At 38.7% G+C, this 15,000-nt stretch overlaps 1 protein-coding gene across 1 annotated transcript; it reads left to right on the top strand.

Moving 5' to 3' along the window:
* Window positions 1–532: 532 nt before the first annotated feature.
* Window positions 533–14,191, top strand: LOC137967335 (putative beta-lactamase-like 1). The gene is made up of 12 exons (XM_068813856.1): window positions 533–722; window positions 4,477–4,859; window positions 5,466–5,597; window positions 6,331–6,474; window positions 6,712–6,833; window positions 7,949–8,101; window positions 8,725–8,859; window positions 9,614–9,731; window positions 10,288–10,363; window positions 10,655–10,795; window positions 11,580–11,695; window positions 12,951–14,191. Exons 1-12 carry the CDS (start codon window positions 665–667, stop codon window positions 13,287–13,289), a joined length of 1,917 nt encoding a protein of 638 aa, XP_068669957.1. The 5' UTR covers window positions 533–664; the 3' UTR covers window positions 13,290–14,191.
* The last annotated feature ends 809 nt before the right edge of the window (window positions 14,192–15,000 follow it).

The raw sequence follows: 15,000 nt of genomic DNA, 5'->3' as shown, positions 1-15,000 counted from the left end.
GACACAAATATTTAATCACTGCATTTATACAGTTTTCTTGTTACTCAACAACATTCCTTCACGAAACGAGAGAGTTGCTTTCAAATTCTGCGAGTTGCAATTGGTCAAAAATGACGGATATGTCTTATACACCGCTTGGCATTCTGACTTTAAAGCCGGATTAGTCTCTTCAATTCTCTCGTTGGTGATGGGGCAGCCAAACCACGAAAACGCGTGCATCCTTGCGTGCGCGATCCCAATGTTTGAGGGGCCAACTTGCACATTTCAACTACAAACCTACTTTCTTTTGCTTCTCATGTCTTTCGGAGTTTCGCGCATGGTGAGATTTTTTCAAAATAGATCAGAATAAAATTATGTTCCAAACTATAGCCTCCTAATATAAATAAAACACAAATCGCGGTGGTAAATACTGCGAAATAACGCCAAGTAGATGTGGTGGCCACAAAAACTGGTGCTAAATCAAAACAGAATACGCGCACGTGGGATGCGAGATCAAACAAATGCAATGCGCGTCCATAAATCACCCCGGCCCAGCCCTTATTTTAACCCTAGCGCTGTGGAATGATTGAACATAACATAGCGTGTCTAAGTACAATAGTATCGCGCTTGATTAGTCTGCATTTATCGTTGTCGAGACTGATATTTTGCTGATCGGAGAACGAACATGGCTCTGCACGGAATTTATTTTAGCTCTGCCAAATTGGAGATGCAGTATAATGCAGGTAAAGTTGTAATTCTGTTCAAATTTTTTGCGCTGGTGTGCTGTATCTGTTTCCAATTCATGTGCTCGTAGACTACGTTTGTAGTTCAGCTGTATTGACTGACTGCGAAGTGGTAGATCATGGTGAATGTCGATTCAACTTTCCAAATTGTTACCTTTGACTCAGGCGTTCAGCCATGTCAGTTGCTAATTTTCCTTTTTGTTCAGTAAGAACTTCACGTGGGACTAAATTCGAATACATGCATGGCAAAACACAAAGAGACTTACATAGCATTAATGTCGCCGACAACTGATTCGGATATTGTTATACAGTAATACGAGTACAAAAAGTTCAACCAGAAACAATCATCAAAGCACTTTTGAGGTAATAATTTAGAGTGCTTGGTTTAAAATTTCAACGTATTTGTGTCAACGGCCATTCACATTGATGTGGCCATAAAAGTGTTATCAGTTAGAAAATAAAATTCAAGCGAACCAAAGTTGAAGATTATTTATACTAGTAAAGTATCGCTTTAAGACCAATCAACCGAAAAATCATGCTCCTTGCTTTTGCACCTTCTGCAAGGACACAAAGAACGCAGTTGTCGAAATCGTGTATGTCGGATGATGTTTTCAGAAATCTGACTTAGGAATGACAAACTCATCCTGTTATGTTAACACCTACGGTGAAAGAGGTCCTGTCTCACTTACGGAACTAAACACTGGAAAGTTAATTTAGATAGTCAACAGAAAGCTATATAACAGTTCGATATGATTTTGTATTATTTGTACAATCTGCATTAATAATTCGTGAGACTAAAAGCCTATCAAAACATCATCTATCAAAACGTCACATGTATGACCTTTAATTTAACCTCGTTAGAATTCTTAGTTTAGTTTAAGTTTAATTTATTCGCTACAATTCATGGAGTGGCAGGGGAGAGGAACAAAACTTTCGTCCCAATTGACACTTAACCCCTATATCCATAGATCAGACCACAACACCAGGAACTCCATACCCTACTCTTCTCGAATTGTGTGTGGGTTCTTAATTATGAGACGGGACCTCCTCCTTGTATGCTGCTAATACATTCCCCTAACATTTTGAACCTTTGTTCGGACTCCCGAGGGACACCGCGGCTTTTTGTGAAATGTTCTTGAAGCCGGTTAGGGTTAGGGCTAAAGCCGCTGTTACACGTTGAAACTTTTAGCTGAAACTCATGTGCAACGGCCCTGCAAAAAAAGTGTCAGCAGGCGTTGCACCGTGTAACATAATAGGTCGAATAAAATCGTTCGGAAATGTTGAAACTGGTCTCGAAATGTTGTTTACATGGCCTTAGCCGGTTTCTGATTGGCTTACGCAGCGTAACGTGACAAGAGCGAGGGAGACCAGCTTCACAAAGTGGTGCTACACGGTGAAACTCTTGTTTTTGTCACCACTGCGATCGTTGCGACCGTTGCAGAAGTAGAAAGCGGTTCTACTTTTCGTGAAACTTGTCTCGCAACGGAAGTTCAAAAAGTTTCTCAAAACCGACCATGTTACACGGTGCAACGCCTGCTGAAAAATGTTTCGCAACGCCGTTGCACACAAGTTTCAGCTAAAAGTTTCAAGCTGTAACAGCGGCTTATCAATCAATCAATCAATCACTTTATTTAGTAATGCAGGTTACGGAATGGCAGCCAAAAGGCTGATGTGGACCTACAACGAACTAATAAAATGTGAATCTAAAATAATTTATAAAATCATCCTATATAAATATTCAATACGAATCATTAAAATAAGATTCATAGGTAAATAAGTTACGAATTAATCTAAAATTTACATGCAATATAATAAAACTTAAAAATATACAAAATCTCGGTCTTTCATAGCAATCATAGGCGCTTCGAATGAGAAGCTATTTATGTTCTGTGAGAGCCTACGTAAAATGTTTTTAAAACTGTCTTTTTGAATGTTTACATTAAAATTTGTCAGCCTAGCAATAAAATTCCAGATTACAGGTCCTCTATATTGTGCTGATTCCTTTCCCACTTTGTAGTTCACTCTAGGGATTTCAACCTGTAACCCTCCTGTACGTGATGGTCTGTTACCTAACCTCAAATTAAAAGGGGCATATAAGATTTTATCATTTAAAACATCATGCATTAGAAGAAGGAGTCTTCTTTTATATATATAAGAAATTGGCAACCAATTTAGCTTCTCAAGACTTTTATCCTGGTGGATAACTCGTGCAGCTCTTGCATGAATAGGGTTTAAGGATTCCATAATAGAGTAATTGCAGTTTCCCCACACCACAATACCGTACGATACCGCTGGTACAATAGATTTGAAATAAATTTCCTCCAGCACTTTCACAGGAAGCTTCTTCATTCTTTTTAATGCACCCACTTTCTGTGCAAAAGATTTTTTTACATGGTCTACATGCATTGCCCATGTAAGCCTATTGTCAATGATTAATCCCAAACAAGTAGTGTGATTCACAACATTAATAAAATTATTTCCAAAGTAGATTGGAGGAACAGGACCAATGAAGCCCGTTTTACTAAGGATCATAACTTCAGACTTTACAGGATGAATACAAAGTTTATTCATTGTACTCCAAAGCAGAAGTTGCTCGAGAATGTTATTTAATTGTGAGCAAACCTGATCAAAGTTCTTCCCCACACAATATAATGTTGTATCGTCTGCATACATAAACACATCTCCAGATGTAATAGCATTAGGGAGGTCATTGACGTAGATAGTATAAAGCCTTGGACCCAGGAGGGATCCTTGGGGAACACCATATTTTACTTCATCCAGATTAGAAGGGTGGCCATTTACCACAGTGTATTGAAATCTGTCTTTTAAATAATCCATCAGCCACTCGTGGAGATTCCCACTTAATCCAATAGCTTGGAGTTTTAATGACAAGATGTTGTGTGAGATACTATCAAAAGCTTTCTTAAAGTCAACAAATATTGCACCCACAATCATACCTTTATCCATATTCATCTTCCAGGTATCTGTCATTTTTAGTAACATGCCTTCTGATGATAGACCTTTTGTAAAGCCCCACTGTGAAGGGCTTTTTAGAGAGGAGTTACTTAGGTGCTCATCAATTATGTTACAAACCTGATGTTCAAGTAATGATGATGTTAAGGTTAGCAGCACGTGTGTTATCGGGTTTAAAAACCGGATAAAACACTGCTGCTCGTTTTTTAAAAATTAAGAACCTACGTGATGTCTATAATGCTTGAATACGAAAACAACAATACTTGGATACTTTTATAACAATATACCGGGTAAAAGGAAGCGAGAAACGGGCGCTATCATTATTACTTATATATGGTCCCCAAGACTAGTCAAGCGAGTTCAAGAAGATATATGCCATATTTGGAAAATGTATAATATTGTAATGTGTAAGTAGTTGGCGCATGTCTTACACGGCTGTGGCTTCGTGCAAGGCCCCGATAACAGTGCTCCCATTGTTTAATCTTTAACACCCTTAATTCACTATCAGAACTCTACAAAGGGATTTGAGTTTGCAGGTGAGTCTTAATATACATTCTTTTGAAGAATCTGTCACCTTTTGTAGAAGGATAAGGAGGGTGGAGGGTGTAACGAAAGCCGTAGCCAACTTTGAGACATCGTCTGCGGCGTAGAAAACACAATTAGTCATATAGTATTTTGGCCGCAAATGCTAAGGGACTTAACCACTAGGAAACGGCGCATATCCCATCAACTTTCCTGTCCAAATTTTAAACATAAGGTGTTAAACCAATTTCTCTTACAGCAACAGGTAAACGAAAAGATACGACTGAAGGGACTAGAAACAGTGCTTTTAGGAACTACGAGCGGCCACCAAGTCCTTCATTTGTAGGCAGCAACTCCTCAATCCAAGATTCCAAGGGTACAGCCGCCCCTTACGCAATTGAAGAGAAAGGAGACAGACGGACTACAATCGTATCAACCACTGCAAGCATCTCGGGATTCCTCCCTTCAGAGAAGAGGAAACCCAAAAATAAATGCGGCAGGGGCGTTATGGTGATCGTGCTTGCGTGCTTTATTATTTTATCCGTTGTCATGATGGTGCTGTACTTTACAACACCATTTAACAACGAAAAAAAGGCGTCAAACCCAAACCTACAGAAAGACAGCAATGCTGGGACCACTTGGGTAAAGTAAAGACCGAGACGACTAGTAATTAATATTCCTCTGAATCACTAAAATGTGTTTTAGTATTCCTCCATGCCAAAGCTGTATACCACACCAGTTTTATCGGCCCGATTTCAATTTCTTTAGTGAAAAATATCATGAAGACAAGAACGGGAGTAACAGTTAAAAATATAATTCTTTTAGTGACATCGGCTTTGTCGCAATTGTCGACCGATGGTCGACTTTGAGGGGAAGTTTCCATTTTCCGGCAAATGTTGAGTTCCTGCCAAACTCTAAACGGTTTTTTGGAAAAAAAATATCCTTTGTCTGTTACAGTACTGATTCGATGCTAGAAGGGACGTTTTTTTAAGTTACATTCTAGACCCTAACTACATAGGTCAAAATTGCGAACGGGGATATAAATGAACTAGCTTGACGACGGGGATGAAAAAGTCTTCATTTCTGGCATGCTTGTAAAAGGAGAGTTTTATACTACAATCAAGGGATAAAGTCGCAAGAAACGTTTCGACCACTAAAAATGGATATGAAATAATGCGCACTTTGTGCTAAGGGAGGGGGGAGTAGACAATGATTTGAGTATTTTTCATGTGTTTTTGTTGGACACAGCCACCGTCTTTGTCAACCAACTGTCAGAGAATTCCAAATCCAGTCCCTCTCACGGCGCTTCCAAAACGTCTTCAAACTGAAATGAGTTCACTGGAGGCTTTCATCAATCAAAAAGTGAATTTACAGGGGCCCGTAAGTGTTATTCCTCATTGATTTCATTATCGATGCTCTTCCGCTTGCCATCATGACGAAAAAGGTATAAAGATAAAGAGAAATATGTCACGGATTATCTGAGGCTGCGTTAAGCGAAAAACAAACAAAAGCAGTAATATTTCGTGGACTAGGGCTGGAAGGAAACACAAAAAAGTGAAAATCTTCACTCTCTTCAAAAACAAACACGTCAGCGATATTATCTTGTAGCCTGTTAACAGTCTATCTCCATGCATGAAGTTATGCGTTTTTATGCCTCGTTATAAGATTGTGGGAAGGTTGATATGGGGATTCTTAAATATTTCTGGGGGAAGGGAGGTCTTAAAAGAATATCTACCTTCCATATGCGTGAGGGGACGTTTTCTTGGGATGGCTTATAAATTGCCTTGACCCATCCCTATAGCTATATATAATTAATGAATGGTTCCTGAACCTTCTACCAAGGAACTATATAGCTTGCGAACGCAGACGTATTTCCGGCGGTCGTTTCACGTCTGCGTTCGCAGGCTAGGAACTATATTGATTTCAGAACACAAAACGGGAGATAACGCTTCAATCAAGCGGGGTCAAAATCAGAAACCTCAAGGGACCAAACAAATCTCTGGCCCTGATCCCTAATCTGCCTGATCTTACAAAGAGGGCTGCGGGAATCTTTACTGCAAGTCCCCAGGCACTCCTGCGTTTAAAAAAATATTGTAATACCATTTCTTCACAGACAGCTGTGACTGCCAATATAGTCTACAGGAATAAGGTAATTTGGCAAGCACATTTTGGAGTGATGAACAACTCGGAGGCTATCAAACGAAAACCAACATCTTCCACCATTTTCCCAATAGCAAGCGTCTCCAAAGTTTTCACGGTAAGTGCAGCATCGAAAAAAACAACAACAAGCAAACCAGTAATTCTTGGTAAATCAGCTACGTATATTGTCTTTATTATTATTTCCACTTTACTTCGGGAAAGTACATGGAGCTTTTGTCAACAAAATTTGACTATCATTGCATCTTAATACTATGGGTTCACTGTGATGGGGTCAACAGGAATGAAGGAAGAGGATTTTCGAGCTTTCCTGTACAATTTTTCTTCACACTTTCAGGTGTTAATGCTGTATAAGCTGTACAACGATCGTTTAGTCACGTCGCTGGATGATCCTGTGAGTTTCTACCAATCCAACTTTTTCGTAAAGAATCGCTATGGGAACTCCCCAATAACTCTGAGGTAGGCAACCTTTATTTTGAATTTTTTCACTACCTATAAGTATTTTTGCTTGATGTTGTTTTAGTCCGCATGCACTTTAACAACGTCCACAACCTGTTGCAGTCTGGCGGCGTGTTCTTGAATTCGGACTCAAATCTTCAGACTCTATCAGAAAGTTCATTATGAAACGGAATCGAGACACGCTTCCACGCTCTGTTTAGCCTCACTGACACCATTACGCACGTGCACTGTGTTTTGTTTTGATTTGTCATTCAAAGCCTTGCTTTCAATGTTCCTGCTCAAATTAGTGTATGTCAAAAGCAAATGACTAGAGAGTGAGTGGTTTAGCTTCGCATTCTTGGTTCCTTGGCTGACCTGAGCGTCACACTCGTATACCTATGCCAAAGCCAAGATAAACATATTCAATATTAGACAGGCATATAAGGCATAATATTTAACATAATTTTTCAAAAGGAAACTTAATCCTGAAATTGATTAAAAAGACAAACGCAACTAGATTCATTTTGACAACGTTTCGACATCGTCCGATGTCATCGTCAGGCAATGAATTTTAATCGGATGAAGCATAACTTATAGTACAAGAACAATAGAACAATAGAACAATATATACAATAGTACGCTAACAAAAAATGTGAAATCTAAGTAAATGGTTTTGCCCTGACAGAGTCTGACTGTACATTAAGTGATGGTTTCAATTCTTTGATGTAGAACATCTCATGAATTAAGCAATCAAATTTCGATGCGCATTTCTTTAAGACACTAAAACTCGCCGCTGGGGGTGCTGTTGTTTGGCCATGATCTGCTAGGTGGTGCCTCCCGATAGCTGAGTATCTATGTTCCTCAATTCGTTGATGCAAGTGACGAGCTGTATAGCCAACATAGCTCGCATCACACGAGCCACATTGAAATTTGTAGATGACTAGTTGTTGGCTGACTAATGATGATTTGGGCTCACGGAATTTATGGACATCCTCGAGCTTGCGGCTGACAAAAACTGGCTGTAGATCTATATCCAGTTTCTTATTTAGAAGATCTACTGCATCAATCCAAAGCGTATCTCATTAGTTGAGTGCATTTGGGTGATTTTTGTCTTTTTTTTTTATCTGTTTTAACAGACAGCTCGCATCGCATCGATCCGGCCTTCAGAGGGAGGCGCCATGTTTTCCTCACAAAAATACAAATTTGTGCCCCTACAGTCATAATCAGATGATGCAAAGGCTTCGGAATCTTAGTATTTTGCAACCGCCTGGGAGGGAGCCACGTTACAGGTTTGAAATGCAAATAAATAACATTTTATTAGTCTTCGGGCACTAGGTCCACATTACTTAAATCTACTAGGAGTTGAGAGTGTGTGACGTTCCTTCCGGACAACGTTGTGAGCTTTCTTGGCCGGTTACGGGCACTTTAATTTCCAACTCTTCATCAAAAAGCATTGCATAATTCACATCCTTTCTGCTAATCATCAAACATAATCACACTGAAAGGAAGACGAAGAAAGCCTCGCTATGGTATCTGATTACTTATAGTCAAGCAGGCGCTATTGATAGCTTTCATACATATCATGTGGCCGTCTCCGATAGGAGGAACCACGCTCTTCATTTTGCTTCGTACCATTCACATATTAGCTGCGTAACATACTACAGTCGCGCGCAAAAATGCTCCTAAATTTTTTTCCTTTGGATTCGTTTACCGGCAACGTCTTCACGATCAAGATGGCTGACGCCAAACGGAGCACCGTTTTAACCCTGCGTAACTGCGAATTAAAGGTAACGTCGCGGTTTTCACAACATAAATTGCGTAAGGCATTAGGATATATGCGAAAGCAAAGTCATTCTCTACGCTACTGGGAAAAAAACTTGTTTTAACTTATCTATACTTTATGTTTGCACAGCAACCTGGGCTTCGCACTGCTTGGGCAGGTGTTAGGGGAGAGGTTTGGAAATGGCCGCGGTTTTCAGGGGTGGATGAAAGAAAATCTTCTGTCCACTTTTCAGATGTCTGACACGGTTTTCACTCTAGACGAAAGGTACCCGAGGAATTATTTTAATGTTGTACATAACACAAACGGACTCGAACCATGCCTCAGAATTATATGTAAAATTCAATTCAGATAAAAATAGTTTTTTTCCAGTTTAATTTCCTACTCTTGGTACTAGCACAAATGCAAGATGGCTACAATTTGACTCCGGTTAAAGAAAAAGACCAATTCAAATCAAAATCTTTAATCAAAATCACAGACAAAGAAATTGCCTTCCATATGTATTGACCTACCATTATGGAGCCTAAATCCAAGATGGCGACGAAATACTAATTGAAAGAAAATAATTTTTTTAAGAGTCTGATTGGCCTGGTTGGCTGATTGGCAGATTGGCTAGATTCCAAAAGACCTGAAGGTCAAAATAAAGGTAAGAATTGCTAATTTATTGAGTCGAACCAGGTTAAATTGGAAACATTTTATTGAATGAGAGGCGGTGAAGCTCATTGGTTAGGGCGTGGCATTTGCATGCAGGTTACCATGAGGTATTTTTCTTCGGTGCTCCCGAAATCAAATCCACAAGGCGTTATGTAAATATCCATCGGCATGACTCCTTCGAGTTGGTTCTGTGTTAAGTTTAGTTGTTATTATCTATACACCACCCACAAACTTTAGGTTTTTGATATAAACTTCTAAAACTAACCATTCCTTTTTTTTCGAAAAAAATACAGACAAAATTCCCGAAATACACATACATAATCAATAGTTTGTCGGGTACTCTTTTTAACGTCTTGCCTTCCATCAGCATGAAACAGCGCATTCCTGTTGGCTACACGAGCGACACAGAATTCTCTGATGTTCAAGAATGGGGCTGGCTGAACCCTGCGGGTGGAGCTTTCTCAAACGTTGCCGATTTAGCCAAGGTTACATGGAAGCTTATTATAGCATTTAATTATTTCACAAACAGATTCCACATTGCCTTGCGTCTGTTCATTAATAGATCACAGAAGACGTCAAAATGTGGTAAGATTATCACTGACACACTTGGCTCCACTTTTCTTTTCTTACCACATTTTGACGTCATCTGTAATTTATTACTGAACAAACGCACGGCAATTAACATGGAATCTATTTGTTTTATAAAATAAATAATTGAAGTTTTTGATGAGGACGTCAGCTATGTGTCTGTCCTCGAATAGAAGTATTTAGATGGATTTTATAATATGTTCCTACGCCAGCCTCACTCGTTAGCATGCAATGATAAAAAAACTTAATTAATAGGCCATCCAAAAGGGGATTGTGTGACGTTGAAGACTTCATCCCATCAGCACTGTTTACAGTCAGTAAGCAAATTATTTCATTGCGATCATAATTTTAACGCATCTTGTATTGGTATACCAAACGACAAAATCGTCATGGCATGTATTGATTGTAACGACCATATGAACTTGATTTTAATTGGTCTTTTCCCCCCTTTAGATGGAAATAGGTCTTTTCAAAGATGGATCGAGTTCATACTTCTCGGAGGCCGTGAGTGAGCTTCTTTTCGCACCAGGTAAAGCCAACATTTTTTGAAGACTATCACATCTAAATGTTGAATCTGGTTGACCTTCCTTGAGTCACAAAGCCACTGTAATGTTTCTGTAACGAGCCTCTCTCGAGTGATCATCCCCAACGGAGCAACTTAAGTAAATAATCAGAATAAAAACAGTGACTTTTTTGCAGGAAACTTTGGTTAGCAGCCCTTGGTTTGATGCTCACCAAAAATGTTCAGATGAATAGAAATGTATTAGTTTGACCTTTATTTGGCCAGCAAGCTCTCACACTTAATGATCTTCTGTCAAAGGATACGTGTTTCCGAATGGAAAAGACGCTGCTGGGACTCCATGGGAAACCGAACTTGTCGATGGTTTGCTCATTAGAAGGAAAGAGGGTAGTGTATATGGCTATCAGTCAGTTATAGCGGTTGTACCGGAAATGAAAGTTGGTGAGTAAGGTTGAAATGTTAACTGTCTATGAATGTTACCTAGCTGAGAAAATACGTCTATATGATAGAACTACATACTGTCCAATTTGTAAATAATTGTCCAAAAAATTAGACGAGGCCGTAGGCCGGGTCCAATTTGGAAGTCCTCGCATTCCAATTATTCGAAACTGGACAACCATGTAGTCCTGTTACCTATTAAATCTGATGTGTTTATTCAAAATCACACTCAAATCAATCATATACATGCAGCATCATGTGTGAGCCTTCAAATTGGAGAAAACAGCAGTTTGATAGCAGTGATAATAACTGCAACCTGATTGGCCAATAATCGGTTCTTTTATTTATCTTGGCATTTGATTGATTGATGGAAAGTATCCAGACTTTTCTCAAATTGGACCATTTGTTCAAAGCTGAAGTAAACGTTTCAGCGAAATATCCAATTTATTTAAAATTTGGACAGTTGGCAAAAATTAATATTGAAAAAAAATACATCTGTTGAAAATATTGGATTTTGATGCAGCTATATAATTAGGTGTAGAAATAATGTTACCAAGATTGGTTCCTACTATACTGCAGGCTTACTGCACATGTGCAATATATTACTTTTGATATCTTACACTCTGAGCTCGTACGTGATCGAACTTGCAAGGTCATAGTTCTACCGTGGAGCAGTTTGCAAAGCAATTGAAACTGTTTACGTTGTTCTCGATAAGTGGTTTCCCTTTTTTTCTTTCATCTCTCTCTTTTTTTTTAATTTTCTATTTCCGTTTTTGTTTTAATACAGCCTTTAATATCTTGTGTACTAACTGCGAGGGAAGTCTGTCTTCCTCAGTTTACCTGAATTTTAGCCAAACGTTCCTCCCTGCAATTAAAGAGGTTTTACGAACTGTTGAACAACAGGTGAGTGCTGAAAGTTACGATTTTTCTTCCTCCTTCGAACAAAAAGTCTTTGTGAACTTCGGCTTCTCATTAACCCTAAACAAGAAGACCGAAATGCCTATCTTTGCAAAGGAGTGCAATGAAAAATGAAGCTTCGATTTACCGACATGCACTCTGAGGTTAAACCCTCGGTAGTTCAAACACTGGATGTGTGTTAGCTAAGATTGATAAGTCAGGAAATTGAGATGTCAAATGGGAAGACCATAAAATTCAATTGTGACAGGGCGGCATTTGGACAGTCACGAAACTAAAAGCGGCAAGGAACTGAGGAAGAAATGATCGAGACTGGAAAGGACGAAAAGAGCAAGAATGAAATCAATAAAAACATGTTTCACAAATTGAACAGTTTGTCGTTACTCTTCTCGGAGAGAGTTTTCTCTACGGTTTCCCTCTCTTATAAAACATAAATATTTGTTTTGATGTTGTTTAAGTTGATAAGTATTCTCAGGCGCGTAGCGTCCTATACGCAAATACGCACGTGCGTACTTGAAGTGACCAGAAAATTTTGAAATTTTATACTAATTGTTTCTATTTTTAACTTTTACTTGTACAACCAAGATTTCCTTATGAAAACACCACTTTGATTAAATTCTAAAAACTAAAACAAAAGCTACACCGTGTTCTCACTTAGTTTTCCATTGTACTTTTTTTACACTAAACAATGCAGTGTTGTTTGGTCAGCGTGCAACAAAAAGGCGAAGTTGCAAAGGAGCGACGTTCCAAGAACGTTGTTGGCAATTCCAGTCACGCTAGCACAACCAAAACAATGTTTTGCTTGCGCCAAGTTTGCTCAAAATAAGGACAAGACGCTTTGTTCTTTGCTTGTATTCACACAACTATTTCGAACAAGAAATAAGGAACGCAGCATTTTTCGCTTAGTTTACTTAGGTTTCTGAATTTCTCCACACCACGCACTTATCATTAAAATTCAATAGCTGTTAAGTCGAGGCATTCGAACTAACATTCGAAAATGAATAGGGTTCCTATGAATAGAAGAAGAAGAATTTTTGTGACGTAGTCTGCAAAACAAACAAAATATGTGTTGATTACTGCAAAAATTACTCTCTTTGCGCTTTTTGTGGTTGGCCCTTGCTTGAGTCTCCCTTTTTTCAGTCCAAATTCAATGATCCTTTTGTATACCCACTCAAGACTAGCTGCATAACAAGTAATCATTGTACATCTCTTTAACTCTCCTATACTCTTTCATTTCAAACAGAAAATATTGGTCCCTCCAGATGTCAAACCTTATATCGGAGTGTTCCGTGTGGATGGGCTTGGTTCAGTGAAGTTTTTCGAGGCGGCAATGAAGGACGGTCATATGCACCTTTTCGTCAACGGCGTTCGCGATTTGTTCATTTTGAACTACACTGAACCATTGATATTTCAAATTCTTCCACTGCCATATCTTTCTTGCAGACGTATATTTATGCTTGGAGTTGAAGACGACCTTCTCGTTTACGATGCTCCATCGCAGATCGATGGTCTTTCCGATAGGTTTACAATGCATAATGCGCACCCAAGTGGGAGAACTTACTTTTACAGAGTGAGAAGTTGATGATTCACAGACTGACAGTGAGTTTAGTTGGAGTTTGTTCCGCCTTTGGTGATCTGATTTAACCGTTTAAGTACGGGGACAATACTAGTTCGATCTATTCTTTCAACGAAATACTTCTTGTTATTAACGTGACAAAGTCCTGTTATCAGAACGGTCTTATCCCAATAATGCACACTCATTTATTCTGTTTGAATCCTGATCGCAGTAGAGAGCGTTTTTAGTATCGAAAAAAAATATGATTGCTACGGTCAGTGATTGACCGTGTTACAAATCTCGCGCCATTTTTTAAATGAACAATGAAAAGCAACGACCAATAACAAACGAGGCCTGCACATGTGCATTTCCCCGCTCTTTGAACGAGTTACATGTAACTGCCAGTAATTCTGATTGCTTAATTTGCACCTTAATTCTCGGTTTTCACATGACGTCACGGCCGCCGTGTTGGAGCCCCTAAGCAAAGAAACGGCGGCCATGTTGGAGCCCCGACGAAATCCTCCGGGAACTTAACTCTATTATTATGCGGCAAACATTTTCTTTTGTTTTCGTTGAAAAACATGGCTGTTGATCACGTGAGTGAAAACCAAAATAGTTTGATTAGATAAATTAGTTTCCACCGAGACCAGTACATATCAACATCATCGGAGTTCGTCATGTCAAAGGGTAATAGCTGTAAGCGACTTCGCAAATCGTTAAAGTCTGCCCTTTTATAGTCGTATGTTTTACGTCGCACACGCCTTAATCGCTTAAATTTCACTTGAATAAAAAAGTCCACCAACTGATGATCAGAAGGGAAATCATTTTGCGAAGGGCTGGTGGTGGAAACATGTCTATGACTTCAGAGAAGTTACATAAAAGTAGATCAACTTTGTTTCCAGAAATAAACAGAAATAAACAAATACCGCTAATTTCGTTCACCTTTCTTCTAATACCTATATATATGGAATATAAATAGACATCTCCTATTCACGAAAACTACGAAAATTGTACACAAACGGTTTAATGGTCACTTAAATCCGTTTGTGTTGGCCTATAGCTCCGCTAGCGCGTGCACTTGAATGAACTGGTGACGCATACGTAAATACTGATTTTGTAAATACTGATTTTGGAACCCCTTCATTTTTCCTGATTTTGCCTACTTTACTCGTTTGAATTAATTTAATTTTTTGTATGTTAACTTAGATTAATTTAAAACGTTTGTCTTTCAAATTTTAAAAAATTCTGTAGGTGAAAACAAAATTTAGAGACATTTAAAAAAAACTGATTTTTCTAAAAAACTGACCTACAGATTTTGTTGAATTTTAAATATTTCTAACGTTATCTGGTAACGCTGAATGGGAAGATTTCACCGTCCCGTTTTTTCAAAAAAGACAATATATCTTGATTATAAGGCTCAAAGAAATGCCTTATATGGTTGCCAAGGTAAAGTTATTTTGGAGGAAAATATGATGTGAGAAATCTATGATGGGTACTTAAACCAGTTAAAAAAATTTAAACTGGTTTGAAAAAAAAAAGAGCTTTTCAAACCAAGAATAAAATTAAACCACAACATATACATATATAATCTTTTTGTTTCATTTGTTACTGTTCTTGAAATTAAGCTCCGGCGCCCCGAAGGGCCGCAAGCGTCAAACGGAGCACCTTATTCATAGGACCCATGGTAATCATGGCTAGCGGTATTGCTCCTGGGCGCGTACGTACGGAGTTGCCCAAT

The sequence above is a fragment of the Montipora foliosa genome, chromosome 8 (genome assembly GCF_036669935.1).
Source record: "Montipora foliosa isolate CH-2021 chromosome 8, ASM3666993v2, whole genome shotgun sequence".
Taxonomy (NCBI): Eukaryota; Metazoa; Cnidaria; class Anthozoa; order Scleractinia; family Acroporidae; genus Montipora; species Montipora foliosa.
The sequence above is the reverse complement of the archived record's forward strand: the minus strand, read 5'-3'. Positions and strand labels throughout refer to the sequence as shown.